Source organism: Suncus etruscus, chromosome 13 (assembly GCF_024139225.1).
Source record: "Suncus etruscus isolate mSunEtr1 chromosome 13, mSunEtr1.pri.cur, whole genome shotgun sequence".
NCBI lineage: Eukaryota > Metazoa > Chordata > Mammalia > Eulipotyphla > Soricidae > Suncus > Suncus etruscus.
In genome coordinates, this window is record NC_064860.1 from 7,676,423 (window position 1) to 7,698,490 (window position 22,068).

Consider the following 22,068-nt stretch of genomic DNA (forward strand, 5'->3'; position numbering starts at 1 on the left):
TCCATATTTTACTGCTCTCTCTTTAAAATTAAAACTCCCCTTAGTTAATTATAAAACCATTTTCAGTTTCAAAAAAACCCTATGCCAACATCTAGGTCTGAAAAACAACTCTGACCTTCACTAAAGTTAATTTCCAATTCAGGATCTTCTGCCTTTCCAGTTTTGAGATACTTCCTGGGAAAAGTGAATAGGGGATGTATTGTGAGTGTGTGATGGAAAAGAATGCTAGGAGTTTCTTTCCTCTTGACTCTGTCAAATATTTTCCCATAGGAATCTCAGAGTTTTGTCATGGTTAAAACTGAAAGGAAGTAAAAAATATAAGAGCTTTTATAACTATAATTGAGTTTTTTTCCCCACCAAGCCCTAGTTTGTTTCCAATCAGTTCCAAGGATATGTCAGATTGATTCCTGATAAGGAGGATGCCAACCCAGCTGCTTTCTCTGGTTCCATCATCAAGTTAGCATCTCTAAAATATGTGTCTATCTCTAATATCTAACAGCATTCACTTGACATTTTGTTCACCCAGAAGTCATATGCTGATGCACACTAGAATACTAGTATATCAGAACATTTGCAAATTCAACTCACATTCATAAGAATTGTTACTTCCTCAAATATATCTAAGTACTTGGAAAGAAAGGTAGAGTGAGAAACAAATCTACTGATATTTGCTATAATAATCAAAGGGTAAAAAAAAAACTACATAGAATCTTACACTTCCAGAGCAGGGGAATAGTTTTTTTTTTTTTCTTGTTGTTTGTTTTTGTTTTTTTTTTAGTGAGTAGAGTCACCTTTGGTGTTTTTAGGGAAGAGAAATCTGACACATTCTGAAAACATAAAGAAAATACACAAGATAGAAATAAATTGTAATGAGAAAAAAATAAGAAGTTATTCTTATATATAAAGGGGCCAAAGTGGTGGTGCGGAAAGGTAAAGCGTCTGACTTGCCAGCCCTAGCCTAGGCCAGCATCCCAGCATCACATATGGTCCCTCAAGCCAGGAGCGATTTCTGAGCACATAGCTAGGAGTAACCCCTGAGCATCTCTGGTTGTGCCCCTCTCCCTAAAAAAGAAGTTATTTTTATAAAAGTGATGATTGCTTGGTCCTTTTGTATTCCATTCAACTATTTGATTGTGGATCCTACACAGAATGTCATATATCTTAAAATAAAAGCGGAGAACCTCTAACAAACATCATTGCTAGCTGATAATGACTTTTAAAAAGACTTTTTAAAAGGATTCATATAATTTGGTGAGCAATAAACTACAAATTCACATAGAATTAGTGGTCATCAGATGATTCAAATAAAATATGTATTTGTCATATAAACATAAAGCAGAATTAAATAACAAAAATTAGAGATATAATAATAGTTGGTTTTATTAGATCAAATAAAAGTGTTTATCTTTTAGATATATGAAAAGATAGATATATAGAAAAGTGTTTATCTTTTATATATACGGTAAATCTTGGTAAATCCAGGCCCTTATTGTTACCAGAAGGATGTGACCATCTATACTCATTAATCTAGTGAGCTATTTATCCTAGAACTAACCTATTTATTCTATAAACATTAATTTTCATATGTTGGTGTTTTAATTTAAACCACAAGTATTTTGAACTTAAATTAATGAGCATAAAGTTAAATGACATCAAAGTGTAAACCAACAAAAGGGTTATTAGATTTCAATGGTATTTTTTTTATTTTTTGACTCTTTTACATGTTTCATGGCCTTGATGCATAAACTTCTGTCAATGAAAATGGTTTGTCTCAAAACTAACTTTTAAAAATATTATTACTATTTGTTTTTTTTGGTGGTTTTGGAGATTAAATCCAGAGTCTCTATTATATAAGCCTAGTGTTGTACTGATAAGATATATTCAAGTCATGTGGTATTCTAGGAGAGGTATGTTATTCCTTGGACATTAGAGACCAAATTTGAGTATTATATTCATTAAACAAACATAGTCTCACATAATACCCAATAAAAAATAGCAAACCTGAAAGTCTTCACGTTTATTTGTAAAGTCAGCTACTTCTGTACATTAAAAATGGCAAGAAATTGGTGTTATGTTTTTAGCACTTTTCCTCCGGAGGAGGTATGAGAGGGAGAGAGAAAGAAAGAGAGAGAGATAGAGAGAGAGAGAGGAAGAAGAATTTGAAGAGAATGAGGAGAACAAACATGGATTCTAGGGTGCCATTCAAGATCAATTTTTACCATTAGCAATAGAGACAAGATGTATCAACATGCATCAGTACCAGACAAGACAAAACTGAACTGGAAAAGTAGAAGATTGAAGAAGATAAAATGTCCTAATTAACACACAAATGCCAGTGCTTCGCTATATCTGGGAATTCCTTCAAAGGGCTTAAATTTTGTATCTAGAAAACATATGAATTGTAAATAAAGATATTAATGAAAAACATGCATTAAAAAGAAACGTCATTCATAGTCACATTGATTACAGAGAAAAAAGAGAGAGATAATGCTTAAATTTGGGTTGACAAGATATAATAGAAGCTTTTCCATAGAAGAATCATTGGTCATTTTAAATTACTGTATTTGCTATTAAATATTAAGGTAACTCAATAAATTTAAAATTATCTTTAAATATATTTCTATATTGCTAATGGCAGAATCATTTAATTATCTTACATACTAAACTTATATTTGAAAATTTATATAACATTTCTTCTTTGATATAATTTTTTAAAAATTAATATTTCTATTTAAGCATCATGAATACAAACATAGTTGTAGTTGAGTTTCAGTTACAAAAAACAATACCCTGGGGCCAGAATGGTTGCACAGGCAGTAGGGCGTCTACCTTGCACGCGCTAACCTAGGAAATACCGCGCAGCTCGATACCCTGGAGTCCCATATGGTCCCTCAAGCCAGGAGCGATTTCTGAAGACATTGCCAGGAGTAACCCCTGAGCATCACCAGGTGTGGCCCAAACAAACAAACAAACAAACAAACATTATTTACCACTGCACCATACCTGCCACCAATGCCCGATCTTCCTCTTCTCCCATCCCCTGTCTCCTTCAAAATAGACATTCTATTTCTCTCACTGCCATGATAGTTGTCAGTGCAGTTATTTTTCTAACTGCACTCACCACCCTTTCTAAATGATGTAACATTTAGAAAAGTCTTGGAGATGTGGAATCTCCTTACAAATGTTTACATTCTATAGATTTGGCCATTTTAAACCGTTATAGGTTTTCCTGCTTTAACATGATTTCATAGAATTAAAGGTCAGAAAAAAAAATGGTGAGAGTAGGGCTCAATATTTTTTATGAGCTTAAGTATTTTATGTAGCTCTAGCTCTGTGTTAAATTGAAAATTATAAAATGTTGAATAAAGCAAAGTCAATACCCTAAATCTATTTTTGAGGTTTAATTTGTTAATTTTTACATCAAAGAAAAATTAACTTTCTCTATTTTTCTAATTTTAAGACTTTTAGTACTGCAGAGCTACAAAATGAATTCACATAGATACCTGTAGTTGAATCTTTCAAAATTTTCCATTTTTCCTTTGTCAAAAAATTAAACAACAAATTAGAATGAGATATGTACACAAGTACAGGATGTCATTTGTCTGGCATACAGCTGACCCGAAATTTCATAGCCAGCACTCCTTAGGAGTACTTAGCCAGCACTCCTTAGCACTGCTAGGAGTGATTCCTGAACTGAGTACTTTCTGAGAGCATAGATAATCATGGTCAAAAACAAATAAACAAACAAAAAAAAACCCCAGAGGTTAAATAAACATCAAAACAATCTTTTTAACCCAATTATAAATATAGGAAAACTTATATTTCTCTATTACAAATGGGAAATTAACAAATTTCAAATGAAGTTCAGAGCAAAACATTGTTTTATTAATTATAACTTTGATTAAATTATAACTTTAAATTTCAGAAAAAATTGAAACATGAATGTGTTTTAATTCTTATTATTTGATCTCTTCTCCATTATCATTTGTATGACATGTTTGATAGACTTTCATAATCCCAAGAAATAATGTAGACATATTTACATCAGAGGTTGATTTCGTTTTATTAATAATAAATATCATTGTGACGATTAAAAATAACAGCATTACTACATGTTTTTTAATATAGCAGAACAAAATGGCCAAATGATTAAACATATATCACAAATTATACTGCTAAATAAATAAATTCTGACAAGTTCTATTCCTTTTCATTTCAGTAATATATTTTTCTCTAATGTTTTTAGGTTATACATTTTTGGATAAATATAGATTTGAGCAAACAACTATCATCATTTATTTTTTGACAAATTGTATTTAAGCATAGTTTTCTCTAAACAGGTGATAAAGAGTTGTCAAATGAATGCAAATGATTTGATACCTTTTTACAGTTCACTGTTTACAATTTTTCCCATACTCCTTTGTATTCTCAATATGTAGAAGTTAGCAGTATAATATTGTAAATTATTTTTGCATCAATCATAGAGATTAAGGTACAAAATGAAAAATCTAAATGTTAATAGTAAATAATGTGGAAAACAAGCAAAACGTGAGACATCATCAGCAGTAATTTAGAATTGTGAGTAACTGATTAAAACAAGACAATCATGTACAAACAAGTTATTTCCAAGGACTGGAGACAAGTTGTTTCACGGCTTTTATTCCCCAGAAAGCAATGCAAATGGAGAAGAACATCTGAAAAAATAAAACACAAAGAGAAAAAAAAATTAACACTGATCAGTACTTTTGTTTAACGAAGTTTAAAATATAAACATTTAGACAATAAAATTTAACACATGGGAAGTTAAAAATAAACACACAGAAACATAATAGTAACCACAAGTTATCAAGAATTGCTGTTTTCTCTCTCTCTCTCACTATATTTATACATATATATATGTATATACTTATACACTTCTCAAAACTAGATGAACACAAACCGTTCATGTGTGATCTCATGAAAAATATAATGATTTAATTTTAAAATATTACTAAAGTAATTTTCCTTTCTTTTATTTTTTGCTGAGAACCATAACATCCATATCCTGCCCAACTTGGGAGGTATGCGTTGCTAGGGATGGAACCTGGGGCCCTGTCCATAGTGGTCATGTGCTCCAGATACTGAAGGTAACTCTTGTCACAGGTATAAAAAATCTTAAATAATGTAAAGTAGTATAAAATAAAATTTTTGTGACCACATCTCTGATAAAACTATCTTATTATAAAGCTATTTTTCCTGAGGGAGCTAGATCAAAGGGCTTGTGTGTGGCTGCTTTGAATGTGGAAGCTTCATATTTAATTCTTAGCATGCCCCCAAATATTGCATTCTAATATATAAAATAAATATGCAAAGTAGATAGACACTATGTATTAATTGTTAAATATATTTTATTATATATAAATAGTGTATTAACTTTATTTTATATTTATTTTTAATACTTTATTTTTCAAAATTACAAGCATGTTGCAGTTGGGCCTCAGTCTATAACAGTTTGCCCTCTTCACCTTTGCAACATTCCAACCACCAATATTTTATATTGATTTTAAAAGAAAGTATACTAAACATGGCTTCACATGTTATTTTAAAAAAACAAACATTATGCAAAGTTTGTTTTAGCTTTTAGAACTTTGAAAATTAAAAAAATATTATGTATTTCCCTAGTTTTACTACTCAGTGGGGGCAAATCTTAAAATTAAGGCAACAACGTATGTGCCGGTAAGTAGTGTGTGTCTAGAAATACATATATGAACTATAAATCTAACAATATTGTGAGCATGAGATGTAAAAACTAAACTTACAAATATTTCTGTGATAGAGGCCAGCTGGCTATTTGGGAGAAGAAACCCATAAATATAGATAGAGAAAAGAAAACACTGGCAGCGATGTGTTAGGACATTGTGCTCCTGAAGTACAACAATGTAAATCTGACATTATTTTTGGATGTTTAATAAAAATGTGCTCTAACTTGCGAGTAAATGCAAAAGCTTTCATTTGAATCCATTCTCCTGCAGCTCAAGATATAATTCTAATTGCCTTTCCACGTGTACAGTAATTTGCTTTTACATCGCAAGTGGGCCATAACCCAGTGGTGCTTTTGGTGCTGGGCATTGAACCTGTGTCAGACTCACGAAGGCAAATGCCTCTTCAGCTGTATGTTCCTGGCCTATCTAAAATTTATTCATTTTTAAAAGTCTAAATTTTGTAAGAGAGCATGTCTCCCTTTCAACCACACACCTATAAAATATACTTTGTCAGTTTCAGACTATATTTGAGCTTTCTAGATACTATTTTATTTATTAATTCATGTACTTATTCATATTCATTCATTTATTTTGGGGGGATATCACACAGTGAAAATCGGGGCTAATTCCTAGCCCTTTACTAAGGAATCATCATTGGTGGCTCAGTGGACTGCAAGATTTTCTAGGGAAAACACCAACCTATTATATTATATCTCTGGCCCCCCTCGGAATAGCATATTATAACCACAAAAATTAGGAAGCTTAGAGATGTTTCCAAAATCGACCTACAATTTAGAGGGAAAACTTGAAAACAGTTGGCATGAATTAGCTACTGTACATGCAAACCCATATGGTAGAAATTGTATAAACCATAATTAGCATAAGTGAAAATAGATGCTACATTTCCCAAAACATCTGTGCTTTTTATTGTTGAATTAAAAGTAATGAATAAATGTTTTTATAGATATATGATTTTGAAATTTTTCTGTATTACCAAATTTTGCTTTTAAAATTGGCCATTTTGTAATATGGCTTCAGAAATTCCCTCTGATTAATTACTATCTTCCTGTCTTTTAACACAAAATAAGCTATTTTCAACTAAAATTCATTTCCTACTTTCTAATTACATTCTTATGATATCTTAAACATTTTTCTTTAGTTTTTGTAGTTGGTATTGTTGCTTGACTCTGTGAAATATAAAGGCAAAATGGAACACCCAATTTAGCACAAATAATAGAAAAAAAGTTACTAAATTTGATTAGACAAGACTAACATGACCAGGTTCTGTAATTTGTTCAGTCTAAATCCTGTTTCTATCTTTTTGTCTACTTATTTAATCATTTCAATGTTATAGCTGAATAAGACATCTTACAACTTCCTCTTCACTGTAAGTAGAAAGTTATATAAAATATTGGGGAGGTGCCAAAAGAAAATATAAGTTAAGATAAAAATATCTTAGCTGAAACTTAAGATAAAACTTGAGCAATCTATAAATTATTTTTAAAAAGACAAATGCTAGGAAAAGAATAATTCTTACATTTATAGTATTCCTGTTACTGGGATTAAAATTACATTTTTACACTTTATAGATGTAAAAAACTAAATTTATAAAGTATGTTAATGAATTGTATTTTTGTCATATTTACTAATAAATTAGTGACCTTTAGCTTTGGTTTTGATAGTGACTTTGTGTTCTAAATTCATAGCAATAAAATTCCAGACATCAAATTAAAGAAACAAAATGTGTCACTGAAAACATTTAATGATAGTTTATTTTAGAATTATACATTTAAAAATAAAACATGGGTGTTTGCCTTACACACAGCTAACTTAGGATGGACCGCGGTTTGATCCCCTAGTATCCTATATGGTCCCCCAAGCCAGAAGTGGTTTTTAAGTGTATAGCCAGGAGTAATCCATGAACATCACAAAGTGTGGTCAACCCCCCTAAATTAATATTAATAAACCAGAATTAGAACTTATAGAAAATGAAGAGTTATTCCTCTCTAATAATCCTATCAGAACAATACATTGATCCTCTGTGTATCTTAAATAAAACTTCTATCTGCTGGTTTATAGTTCTGTTATAAATTAAGAACCTAAGTCATTCCACATGGATATTAATTTTTATACTTGAGCACAAAAACTTAAATCTTAAAAGCATCTGAACAGCATGAACGCAAAACACTATGCAAACCAGCGGCAAATCCAGAATTTTTAGCGTGTTGTTAAAATTTTAGTTTGTAATTGTGCATTATTTATGTAACAAGTTTATTAAAATCATTTCTTAAAAAATTATTTTGAGGAACTCCATGTGATTTGTACAGAAATAATAGTGATGTCTGGCTGAAACACAGCACAGTTTAACAGTATATTATGAAGATATATGTTTTGACAAGAATCTTTTGTACTGTTTTTGCTTGTGTCAAGAGATGATTAGGGCCCCAGTAAACAGGAGACTTGCAGACTAGGCTAACTAGAAAAACAGCAGTCTACATATGGCTTACAGCTTGAGGGATTTCTCTCAACATTCTGCCAGAGTTGGGAACATCCAAATGGCTTTGCACATAACTCCTAAAGTCATAAACTGTATTCTAATAGTCCACTCTTGCCAGAACTGGACCCAAGAGCATATGAGTCTTAGCTGAATGAAAAACAATGACTCCTTCCTAAAGAAATCAGACTGATTTCCCAATAAACAACCCCAGTGTCTGAATTTCCCCTTACTTTTAATTTTTGACTACCTGTTTTGGCAACAGTTCCAGCAAAGCAAAAGTCAGGCATCAGGCACCCAACTGGTTTCAATAAGCATTGTCAATGATAATGCTATTTATAAAGATTCAAAGGACATATTTTCTTTTATACACTAGAAAAGGTGAGAGCCTTAACCACATCCCCTATTCTCCTCTAATATAAACAAGGATGATAAGAATGATAACAAATATGATGATATTGCTAATAGTAGCTCTATTAACATAAAGGTTATTAAAGGAGATATAAATTTCTCAGAAGGAGCTTGCAATCATACCGAAAGAACTGGAAAATATGAAGCTTCCACATATCAAGGTCAAGAATACACTTATGATACATATATATTATAAAACAGGAGACAAAATGTGCACTTGTTGACTTCTCTGCTTAGATTCTGCACATTTTCCTTTTCATTCATGTGTACTTATAAAATTTTAAACTCTAATGTGTGAAATTTTAATGAAGATAATTTATTATATAAGTACCCCATATTATGTTAAAATAAAGCTCAGAAATCTACATATGTTGGTAAATAATATAATAAAGGTAAAGTCTTCTGGTTTAAATTCTGTGAATATTTTTGAATATGATATTTAAGAACTAAGAATTTTGAATAATTTACTCAATTTCAAATAGGCCAAATCAAATTGAACTTTACTGAGATACGCTAAATATCTGTGACATATTAGATCTATCTGTACAAACATTTTAAAAATTAAGTAGAATCTTCAGTAATGTATTTACCTATAATATATTTTTCTATACAGAGAAATGTTTCTATCACAAATGTAGGACTTGTATCAAACTTATTTTATAAAAACTTTTATTTAACCATTGTGAATTACAATTCACTCATAGTTGTATTTCAGGCATATAGTAATGTTGAATTAGGGCCATTTCCACCAATAGTGTTACCCTCTTTCTGCCAAAGTTCTCAGGATGCATCCCACACCCACACCCTTTGCCTACTGGTCTACCAATGTGAAAGATCTATTTTGTGTTTAGCTTGTTATCCCTTGATTCTATTGCCATTGCCATTTGCTTGGGTATTTAGTTTTGAACATTTTTTCCACTCAATTCACCTAAGACATTTGACCCCTGGTTCCCAATCCACTTTATTTTTTCTTTTGTCAATTTGTAGGAAGATGTAGAAATATGAGGTAAAGCAAAGGTACGCGTGTCCTAAGGTTCTAGGAAAAAAAGTGGAAGTTCCTATCTAGAAGATATAAATTAAATTATAAAAGGGAGGTGGGTGCAGGTTTTGTTTGTTTGTTTGTTTTGCCTAGGCACAATAAATGTTGGGGAAATTAGAAAGGAAATTCCATTGGTCTAAAAACAACGAGGTGTCTCTACACATGAAGCATATTGTCATAAGACTGACTATGGGTTCCAGTTGCACTCATTGTCCATCCATAGGTTCTTATTATATGGTCCCAGAAAAAGTTCTACTCAATTGAGGTTGTTGTAATCAGTCCTTTGTAATTAATCTTGTTTTTTGCACAGATTATCTTCTGATTTCATTTCACTGTTAGGTGGTGAGGCAGGAAAACATGCTCTTAAAGCAAATTTTTGCTGTTTCATTGTCTTCAGGTTGTCATATGAACCTTCCCCTGAGTTAGTTGATACCAAGGGAGCATTAGAACCTTCCCCAGAGGGAGTGTGGTTCCTGGTGCTGATGCAGAATACCATGCCGGTTCCAAGGATAGGATCCAAGTTTTGGGGGCGGTCAATGTTCAATCAATTGGTGCCTAAGTCAATTCCATGACAAACAGTATCCCTGCACTATAAAATTTATGGGTTTTTATTTCTATTAGATAAAAACTTATTTTCATATGTCAGATTTTCCCATTTTATTTTGCCTATTCAAAAAGAAACCATGTCATATAAATTTGTTATAAATAACAAATCTCTACCAGGTTCTAACCTAAACTCAGATTCCAAACAAAAATTTTCTACTAGAATTTCCTACTAAGCAGATCCAAAAAAATAATAATAATGTGGGGGAGCATTTCTACATATAAAAATAAAAACTAAGAATTATAACTACTATGAAAATGCATCTACAGAAACATAAAAATATATAGATATCCCATTCAAGTCTTTTAAGTTATTCTGGGAGGTGGGATAAAAGCTAGAGCACAATTTTATTCTGAACCATGGTCTTGTGGAGTCTGAGAAATGGTACACAGAAGTCAGGGATTAGGTTGTGATCTCAATCTTAGGGTCTCACTGGAGCTGAATCCAGTAGCAAGCAACAGTCTATAGTGAGAAGAGGTAGAATATAAAGGGCTACAGAGAATAATTCAGCAGGAGTGGTGGCTGCAGATTCTTTCTGGGACAAGGCATGGTGGGCTGGAATAGTGTCCTTTAATTTTCAGACCGTTATGGCAGTTTGCTGGGACTGGGGGAAGATTCCAGTTCTGAAGGAGCTAAGAACTTTGGATAAAGAGTTAAATAGGAATAGGTAATGAATGAGTACACTTGAGGGGGTGATAGGATAGAAGAGAATTTGTAAGGTGGTAGATGGGAGGAGTATGGATTATATGTAAGAGGGACTATATACAGTATAGGCAGGGGTTATATACTTTACAGATTAGACAGAGGAGTCCACCACAAGCACAACACACACACATATCACAGACATTGAATATCTATTTGTATATTTGTAGGTTGCAATTGAAGGACTGTTAATATGTACCTAAAATACTAATGTGAAAGATATGTAAGCCACTATGATCAAAATTTTAAAAAAGAATAATATACTACATTTATACTATAAAGCAAGTTGGTAAGAAAATAACAAATGCACAAAGACAAGAGAAAATGAGAACTAAGCAACAGAACTGAAATTTCTGAGGGCAGAAATATATGCCAGAAGTCAGTAGCACTGTGACAACGGTGGCAGGAAATAGACACTGAAGAAGGGGTTGGTGTAAGTTATTGATGCATGAAACCCTATCGTGGACAGTATTGCAAATAACAGTACTTCTAGTAAAGGACATTGTTATATTAAAATTTTGTATTATCCTATTTTCAAAATGTTAGAGAAAATGTGATGCTGATATTAAATATTGCAAAGGAAATTGTTTTGTTACAATATGTATATAACATATAGTTGCAACTGTGTTTATAAATATAATTTTCTAATGTAAAAATTCTGATTTTATATATTTCAAGAAAATGTGATAGTAATTCCTATAAATAAATAAGAGCCAACATAACCTCCTTGAATAGTTTTAGAAATTAGTTCATTCGACCGAACTTATCCATAGTTAAAATTAACACTAGAATATTCCTTCAGTAGAAGATTTCTTCAATAACTTCGAGAGTATGGGGCCAATGAAGTGGTGCAAGGGGTAAGGGCAGACGCTTTGCCCGCACTAGCCTAGGATGGACAGCGATTCGATCCCCCAAGTCAGGAGCTATTTCTGAGTGCATTGCCAGGAGTAACCCCTGGGTGTCACCGGGTGTGCCCCCAAATAAAAACAAACAACAAAAACAAACAAAAATAACTCCTAGAGTGTAATACCTATAGGTTTTTTTGTATGAAAACCCTTTACACGATCAATTTGGAGAATCACTAGGCTAAATGGAAGAAAGAATCTAAAAACATCTCAAGTAGAGATGTGATTATTTTTTTAAAAGCAATCTTAACTTTTGTTTGCAGAGAGAGAAAAAGTGAGAGAGTAGAATACACCATAGATTTTACAGTAAGATTCAAACGCTACTTAGATGTCCTTCACCTTTTAAATTTATTATAATACCTCATCTCAGATGTGGCATCAATGATCCTGTAATACCTATATAGATCGAAATTTTAAATAAAATAAATTATGTACACTGAATGTCTTTAACTAAGACTTTCTCTTATCTGTAAACTAATTTCATATTAAAAGGCCATTATTCTCTTTACATAATTATGATGCTTTTTAAATTTAGTCCCTTATCCTAAATTTTCTACTAAGCATCCACTACTCTGAAGTAAGAGTTATATAGAGAAGTTTTACATAAAAAAGAAATGAGAATAGAAGAGGAAGATAATTTCCATGGTACAGGGGTATGATTTGAATTTAGGTGCTTGTAACTGAAATTATGCAATAACAAAAATTATAATGCTTATCTTGGATTATTGGCCTTATTCTATGTAGGCCACATGGATTTACAGAAAGAGCTTGAACTTCAGAGGGCTTCAGTTTGAAACTTATACTAAATATATATATATATATATATATATTATATATATATATAATGATGAATCATTAGAACTAAAATAAATCTCTGAGGTATATTGTAAACCCATCCTAGTATACTTCTGGTTTCCATTTCTAAATTGTGAAGAATTATAGGTGCTGATCAGCTCGTGGAAATGCTTTGTGGGTGACAGGATAGATTATCTCTCCTTTATAAGATAAACTCAATCAAGAGTTAAAACTAAAAACTCCTTGAAGATAGGAGAATCACATTACTATTGTTCCATGCCATATATCTCTAGTGCCTACATTAGCACTTTACTTTCATAATAGCAAGATAAAATTTGATTGGTACATGGATTGTTGAACAAATAAAAAAATAAATGAATGTATGCATCATTGATGGAAGAATGACGTTTGTATATAATATTGATAATAGGAACTAAACTAAAATATTTCACTGAAAAAAAAAATAAACGAGACCATCGGAACTCTTGAAAAACTCACCAGGACGAATCCTGACTAAGTGTCTTATCATTGGTAAAATTTTTACAAGTCCTATCACATATTCACAAATGTCATATTTTCATGATTTTTATTACTTATAGGCCCAACCTAAACCAGAAACTCCACCCAACTTGGATTAGGGACAGGATTTTCCCCACATGGTTTTAGCTGTCAGGTCAATGGGAATGATATAAAAACATTTACATTTCCAAATACATACAGTGAACAGATGCATTTTATAGGGATTGCAAATAAAATGAAGGGCATCTGGGTAAGGTTTTGGCATCATTTTCTTAGAGATCACTGTAGGAAACTAATGCCTGCTGATAATAATAACTAGTCTCCTGGTTTAACATTCTTGTGTATACCACATTGGAGACAATCCACACTACTAAGATTTAAAACCATATAGCAGGAGCTCCAGACCCTTATGTAAATTAACCCCACAACATGGAACGCATTAGCTGGAGGGTTACAGAAATTTGAAAATCAAATGCGTAGGATGTGGGTTTGTTTGAAATGCTGCATTATGACAATCTGCTTTTCTCTTGAGAGGGAATTTTTTAAGGTGCATGCAAACATGTAATTGAGCATTGACATATTACATCATAGTGATACATTTCAAGTAACCTAGATATGCTTCACAAGAGTTCACTGAATTACCACTTGATATTGAAAAATTCTGCTTTGAATAAATGCACCCTGAAGTGAGTTAGTCGACTTTCAGTTAGGACCAGGCCTTTAAAGGCTCACACATCCACAAAGCATTTCTGGGAAAAAATATTGCTGGATTTTTAACATGATTTAGGATCAACACAGTGTACAACCATACTCTAGTCAATACTGGAACACTGTCCAATAGGATGATGATTCTTCCAGTAAGCCTTCAGGCCAAATAGCAATCTAAAGAGAATAAAAGCCTGGCCTGATCAAACCTCATCTCTGTTCAAATCCAAGGAAGGAAACCTTACTTTTCTGGGAAAATTTTTAATACAAATGATTAAACAACACTTTTTACAGGATAATATTTTTGTATTCTTTCTTTTCTTTTCCTGCAGATACTTCCTCTACCAGTCATATCTTTGAAATTATAGGAACAAATAAATATGTTGTCATATTAAATATTATTATAATTTATTGTCACACTAGAACAACTTATATATTTATAGTACAATAATAGTAGAAATTTTGTTTGTTTGACTTTGGGCCACAGATGATGGTATTTAGGACTTACTTCTGGCTCAGTGTTCAAAAATCATTCTTTTAGTATATGTGCTGCCGAAGCGAGCACTCAAAAATCATTCTTGGCATTGCTTAGATAATCACATATACTTCCAGAAATTGACCCAAAACTAACTGCATGCAAGAAGAACATCTAAATCTCTATTCTATCTTTCTGGTAAATTTTCCCATAAAATAGTATAATGAATAAAATTAAAATATGACACATAAATAAAATTTATATGACTAAATGATGATAAATATGATAGTTAATTCATAATGGAAAATTGTTATTATTAAAAATATGTTTGCTGGGGCTGGAGTGATAGCAAAGTGGTAAGGCAGCCAACCTATGATGGTCAGTGGTTTGATTTCTGACATCCCATAGATGGATCCAGAGCCAGGAGAGATTTCCTTTTTTTTTAAATATAATTCTTATTTTAATCATAGTGGCTTACATATCGTTCACAGTAATATTCCAGGTACATTTTAACATTGAATCAGGGGAATTCCCATCACTGAATTGTCTTTCCTTCACCTCCATTCCCACCCTGCCTCCCATATCCTCCACCCTCACCCCAAGGACTGCTAGAATGAGTGGTCCCCTCTGTGTCTAGTTTACTACTTAGTGATCTTTTAACTGTCTGGTCTTGGTACCTCCATTACTTCCCCCTCTAATTGGGAGGCAGGACTAGATAGTTCAAGTTATATGGCTTTGTTTGAGGAAGAGAAAAGTAATAAAATGGGTTAAAATCGACAATGGGCAGAGTCCTTCTAGATGCTCTCATCCTCGGTTTGAGAGATGAAAGGGAAAAATGAAGGTGAAACACCATAACAGTTCAGAAAGAAGTATCAAATAATATATCCAGTGAGCACTACAGCAATAAAGATATGCACCACATATTTGCCTTGGTCTTGAGATAAAAAACACGACAGAGCACAAAAATGAAGAAGAGAAAAGAAGAAAGAAAAAGTAAATATATAAATAAAAAAAAGTGGACATCTACTTCAATATCCACACCAAAACAAATTAACAAAAATTAGATTAAAAAAAAGATTATTTTGTGCTATTTGTCTCTTTTTTTTTTCCTCCTGCATAGGCACAGTAAATATTGGGATCATTCGATAAGGGAATCCCCTTGGCCTAAGATATACAGGGTTTCTCCACCCTTGGAATATATTGTCATGGGATTATCTATAGACTTCTTTCAAGTTCATTTACTCTCCCCTTGGTGCTTTTGTGGTGTATGGAAGATTTCTGCTCTGATCTGGATGATAAAATCAGACCTCTATATATAGAGATCTCAGTCTCTGCACAGGTCAAGGAGTGGAACTTATGATTAAGTCTTTCTTTGTGATTTTAGAAGTTCTGTTCCTCAGTGTCATTTTAATTTTAATCTGTCTTCTGTGGTTGGTGGTCTTGGCCCTTGCGCTGAACCTCGGATGGAGCCTGGGATATCGCCAGGAGATTTCTGAGAGCAGAGCCAGTATATATATATATGCTCAAATTTCATGATTGATTAAAATAATTCAGTTAATAGACTAGAGAGATAGCACAAGGATGAAAGTACCTGTATTTCATGTGGAAACATAGGTTTGATCAATAGTACAACATATAGTAAAACATATTATATCACTAAGCACATAAACAGGAGTAATATTGAAGTATTGCCAGGTGTGAACCCTCCATAACAAATAAGCAAGAAAGAAATAATAGGAAAGATAAAAATTGATTTAGTCTTTCAGTATAAAACATGACAAAAGCAAGACTTTTTGATGCCAAACAAAAACAGTATTTTAGGCCCTGACAACAGAACTGAGGAGATTGAAGGCTCTAAGTGAGAACGGAAAGTAGAGTCTAGCAAAGAAAGCTGGAGACATAGTACAGTCAGTAAAACACCTGCATATAGATAACCTGTTTTTGATTTCCCCAATACCACATGTGGTTCCCAAGCATTACCAAAAGTGATCCATGTATACTGTCCTAGAAATAAGCCTAAGAACTGCCAGATATAACTCTCAAGCAAAGTGAATAAAAAAACAACAGCAACAAATATTTAGGATAGTGGTAAAAATATGTTGGCATTTTGGTAGTGGATATGGTGCAGTAATATTGTATGTGCATAAAAATATTAATATTATTGTCAACTAGATTACAAAAAAATAATAGTAAATACAATAAAATTTAAGCACAACATTAGTTGATCGTTGTCTAAATTGAAACTTCAGAATCAACTGATGAATCCATATTTAATGAACATCCATTAGTTTCTTATATATTAATTCGAACCAAAGTGATCATGATATATAAAATTAAGACATTACGAGAATATAAATTGAATTGTCAGTGGGGGAAGCACATATTTCAAACACATTTAAACAATTGTCAATACATCCTTTGAAAGGCTGTATACAACTAATCTCAAAAGAAACAATCAAGGTATATAATATGTGGGAGATAATAGAAAACTAGAGAGGGTGTTACAATGTCCTAATCAGTCATAAAATGTGGGATTGAATGCGAGAGTTATGAAACTGGAAATGACAATCCTCTAAATTATGCCAATCTATAAAAGGAAAACAGAAAAGCAAACATTGGCTTAGAAAAGTAGCAGAGAAGCTTTCAATTTACTCTAAGATACAATCAGAAAGAGTGTCTGTGAGAAATTAAATTGTCAAATCCATTTTATATTATTTGGGAAAAAAGAAATACTGATTGGTTGGCTTGTACTCTATGGAAAATAGTAGGCAACTCTAAAGCATTAAAATTTGAACTACCTTATGATTTACCAATATAGCATCTGGATACATATATCAAAGGGAAAAAGTTATTTCAGAGGAATTTGATAGTCCCATGTTGACTTTAATTAGCCAGGCATATAAATATGTGTCTACTAATAGATAAAGAAAATAAAATTTTATTGATATAGATATATGTTTATCTGTATCTGCATATGTAATATATAAATATTTATTTTCATATATTCTCTATTTATTTAATTAATAAGAAAATAATTGCCTAACTAATATATATTAGTTATCAAGCAAGGTTTTAGTTAGAATACTTTAGATGAATCACTGTAAAAGATATGACATACAATAATCTGGAAGAAAAGAAAGTGTCTAAGAAAAATTAAGTATCTGAAGGTTATGACATAGTAGCTTTTCAACTAAGAGTTTATGAATAAATAAGTCTATGGACTGATATTTCAACTGATATATTATGGATTATAAAATATTTTGTTAATTGAATAAAACTAGGGCAAGATTGGGAATAGACATAACTCTCCCTGGAGAAACAGAAGTACTTAAAAGATTTCTGGAGAGTAAACTGAGTGACTAAACTCTATAATGAGAATATATATAAGAACTTATTTCAAATCCTTTGAGAATCCTTTATCATATTTTCAGATGCTCGTTGTGTATTACTAAAATAACCCCACCTAAGGTCTTTCCTGCTGCATACAGCACTTCAATATTCATAATTTTCTTCTCCTTTCCCTTTTTGATGTGTCCTACATATCATTCAAGAGGGACTTAACTAATGACCTATAAGTATCTTCCTAATAACAATTTTTCTTTAAAACAAAATTTTTTATACTCCTCTATGAGATGCCCTTTAATAGTCACATTAACTATATATAGTCTACTCTGATGATTTATGAATTATATATAAGTACCCCCTGTACTTAAATGTAAAGGAAAATATTCAATTCAAAGTTTTTCTTTAAATTAAATTAATTTAATTTGTTATAAATAAAAGCCATGGCCAAAGAAATAATTTATAAGTATCAATTAGTATATGCAGTAATTACTCATTAAATAATGTAATATAATAATTGCTATGGTAAAATATGACCATTTTGAATATTATATTTTATGTAATGATATGTAATAATATAATGCATTATGTACCATATTTGCTAGCATATAAGACGACCCTTCAACCCATGAAAAACTTCCTAAAAGTCTTAAAAGTAAGTTACTTCTTAAAAGTAAGAAGGGTGCGGATCACTCGTCCCTGAAGCTGGAACAAGTTTCAGCATGCCATATACCAGCATATAATATGACTCCCGACTTTTAGGAAGTTTTTCATGGGTTGAAGGGTCATCTTATATGCTGGCAAATACGGTAATACAAATGAAGTGTATTAATTCATAACTGCTTTACAAAATATGCATTTGTAATATATTTCTGTTGAAATAGGTTTACTCTAATTTTAAAATGATTAAATTTTAGAATTGTTTGTAAAATCACATCTGAATATGGGCCTGAGTAATAGATAGTATAATGTATCAGGCACTTGCCTTTCATGCAACCAAGTTGGGTTTGATACCTGGCATTGCATTCTGTCCCCTAGGATCTACAAGGAATAAATACTAAGTGCAGAATCAGGAGTAAGCCCTGAGCACTGCCAGTTGTGACTTCCCAACTTAAAACACAAATTATAATTGTAGACTTTGCTGTTGATTATTTGTGTCAATATACATGATCATTTAGTTATATATAGCTTACCTATTTAGCCTTTAACATTTATTTATATATCTGTTTTGTCAACAAAGTACCTTATAACTGAAAGAAACTTAGAGAGATATAGGGAAGAGAGAAAAAGAGAAAAGGTTACATAGTGACAGAGAACAAGAGAGAATTGTGTGCTAAGACAAAACACAAGCTTGTAACACAACGTCAATATACAGACCTATTCAGGATATTAAGCCAATTTTAAATAAAGTGTCTTCAATGACTTTTGATAATAATGCTGTTGATTTCATGATGATTCAATGGTGGATCTCATAATGATTTAAAATAATGAAAACTAAAGCTATATAATAGAGTTTAAACCAGAAAAATCAATTATAGAATTCTTAATAATGATTTCCCTCTATAGTTCCCCAATATTAGGAGTCAACTTGGATAAAACTTTTCTTTTTCTTTTTATTTATTTTAAATGAGTGTGCCTCATTGGAACTGTGTCAATAAAAAATGTTGAAGAATCATTTGGCTCCTATATAGCTTCTGGTTATTGAAGACATGTGTGGCAAATCAGTTCCAAGGTGATTTCCACGAGTCTATTCTAATGCTTTAGAAAGTAAAGTCCATCTGTCAGTTCACTGAGTCAGAGCTCAGCTCGTGGAGGTCATCTATCAAAATGTTGGAATCTGGATGACACTGTTGAATGCGGCAGAGGTGCCTTTCATGAAATAACTTTACCACATCATAATTACAGAAGGGAAAGGAAGCATGACATGATTGCAAAAATATCCTCTTTGTTTTTCCTTTTTGAATTATTTATTTCCCTTGCGGAGACAAAGGGCAGTTGTGGCAACCATACACATCATTCTCTTTCACCCTCCCAAAATTAAATACAGAGTCAAAATTTCATGGAGTCAACTCTTATTATTTTCTCTTTGCTGAGGAGTTGGATATGCTATCTTGCCTTTGTTCAGAAAAATACTGGAAGTAAATCACTGAATCTGTTAAAAGATAGAATGAACATATGGGAACATTTTGGGAAAGATGTTGTAAAATTAAATGTTAATATCCATCCATAAAGTTAAAATAATCATCTGCTTCCTTCAAGAAATATCCAGTAACATCTCTTTGGAGAAAAATCAATCCATGGTATACAATTTGATCTCCTTCGTAGAATCTGTATTTTAATAGGTGATTACTAGATATATGTGGCGTTTTAACCATTTCATAATGCTCTGTGTCCATGTAAAATGTAAAAGTTTGTTAAGTTGTATGAAACATACTCACTTTAGTCTCATATTATCTCAAATTTTACCAAAGAACATTCACATTAAAGTCTTATAGTTCACTTGTTCAGTTTGTAGAGTTATATCTCAAAACTGTCGCAGAGATTAATTTTGAGATATTTTAGTCTGAAACACCATGATTGGAGTACTATCATTGAAATTCTATCGGGATACATGTAAATTTGAAATCGGTCCATTCTTTTCTATTTTCTAATTACTCAAACTATTTTAAAAAGAAGAGTTTTATAGTTTGTCAGACACCTGAGTACATATTAATTTGGGGTGCTAGGTATACCAAACAATCTATTCAGATTTTAGTGGTGAGTTTTTAACAGTTTACATATAACTGAAACACAAATTGTAGGAGAAGAAAAAAAAGAAAAAAATTGGGTCACAGAAATAGTACAAGAGTTAAAGTGCTTGTTTACTTTGCAGGTAAATGAACCTGATTCAAATTCTCAGCAGCAGTTATAGTCACACTAGCATGATCAAGAGATATATCTGACCACAGAGTGAGAAGTTAATCCTGAGAATATTCCATTCTTTCAAAATAAAATAAAAAAAAATTTGAGAGTAGGAAATAGAATTACTGAAATTAGGTGACAGTGAATATTTAACTAACCACTCATCTCTTTGAAACACAGCTTTGTTAGCCCTCTTTTTGCAACTCGCTTTTTGACTAGTGATTTAAAATGTTCAATAATTATTTATAACCCTTGCATAGATTTTGTAAGAAATGATTACATAGACATATTATATGTTAAATGTACAGCATATTTTCTTATCTACATTGCCTCTTTCACTATTACGTTAGCATAAATTTCACTCCCTTATATCCATTTTCAGAAGAAGTACATATTGGTGTTGGATCTTCACCCATGTTCCCCTTTTAGATTTAAAGGGGAAAAATTATATAAGGAAGAAGGTTGAAGTTAGGCAGACAGGGAAGAATAATAAGATTTTTTGAAAATAATATACCGTGTTTTCCGGCGTATAAGAGGACTTTGGAAACAAAAAAAATGTCAACCAAAAATCGGGGGATGTCTTATACGCCGAGTATATCCCGAAAAATGTTTCAATATGCTGCTAAACGAAAATATTCTGAATATTGCCACAAAACAAATTTTCCAACTCGATCCTGCACCAATCACTGCAAGGATGCTCGGACTGCCTCTCTGACTCAGCCAACCCCAGCAGGCTTTTTATGCGTGCAAATTAGACAATGTTCTGGCCCCAAATCTACATTGTGAAAAGCCTGCTCAGATTGGAAGTCAGAGAGGAAGTCTATGACAGTATAACCTCTGAACCTTTGCTTGTTTTGATTGGCTCACTGTGGTACATGAGCACAGGAACACATGCAGCACATGCAGCACAGGAAAGTTCTGTCTGATACAACGAATATAGGCCTAAACCAATGTTTTAATTGCAAATTTAGGGGGTCGTCTTATACGCCCAGTTGTCTTATACACCGGTAAATATGGTAAGTAAGAATAATTTTCCCATCCAGAATTAGCAAAGACATGATGATCACATCTCTTGGAGATATAAATACAGAATCAAATAAAAATTAGCCAACACCCAGATGCAGAAACTGAGACCACCTTCCAGAGAAATAAGGACCCCCTTAGAAAAGGAGAAACATCAAGAGCATCTAATCTTGTTCAGACTCTAAAGGATAAATGTAAACAATAGTCCCAGTGGGTAGGGCACTTGCCTTGTACTTGCAGAATTGGATTTGATTTCTAGCATATCATCAAGAGTTATTTCTTCATCAAGAGTTAGTTATTCCTTAGTGCAGTCAGGAGTAACTCCCGAGCATCACCAGGTGTGACCAACCAAAAAACAACAGCATAAAAATACAGACACACACAAAAAAAAAACAATAAAAGAAAACAAAAT

General features: G+C 32.2%; 1 protein-coding gene across 1 annotated transcript in view; it reads right to left on the reverse strand.

Annotated features, from left to right (window-relative positions):
* Window positions 1-4,619: 4,619 nt before the first annotated feature.
* AGMO (alkylglycerol monooxygenase) overlaps window positions 4,620-22,068 on the reverse strand; it is a 355,078-nt gene continuing 337,629 nt past the window's right edge. Inside the window, exon 13 of the mRNA XM_049785698.1 lies at window positions 4,620-4,694. Coding sequence (XP_049641655.1) covers window positions 4,620-4,694 — 75 coding nt within the window. The remainder of the gene's footprint in view (window positions 4,695-22,068) is intronic.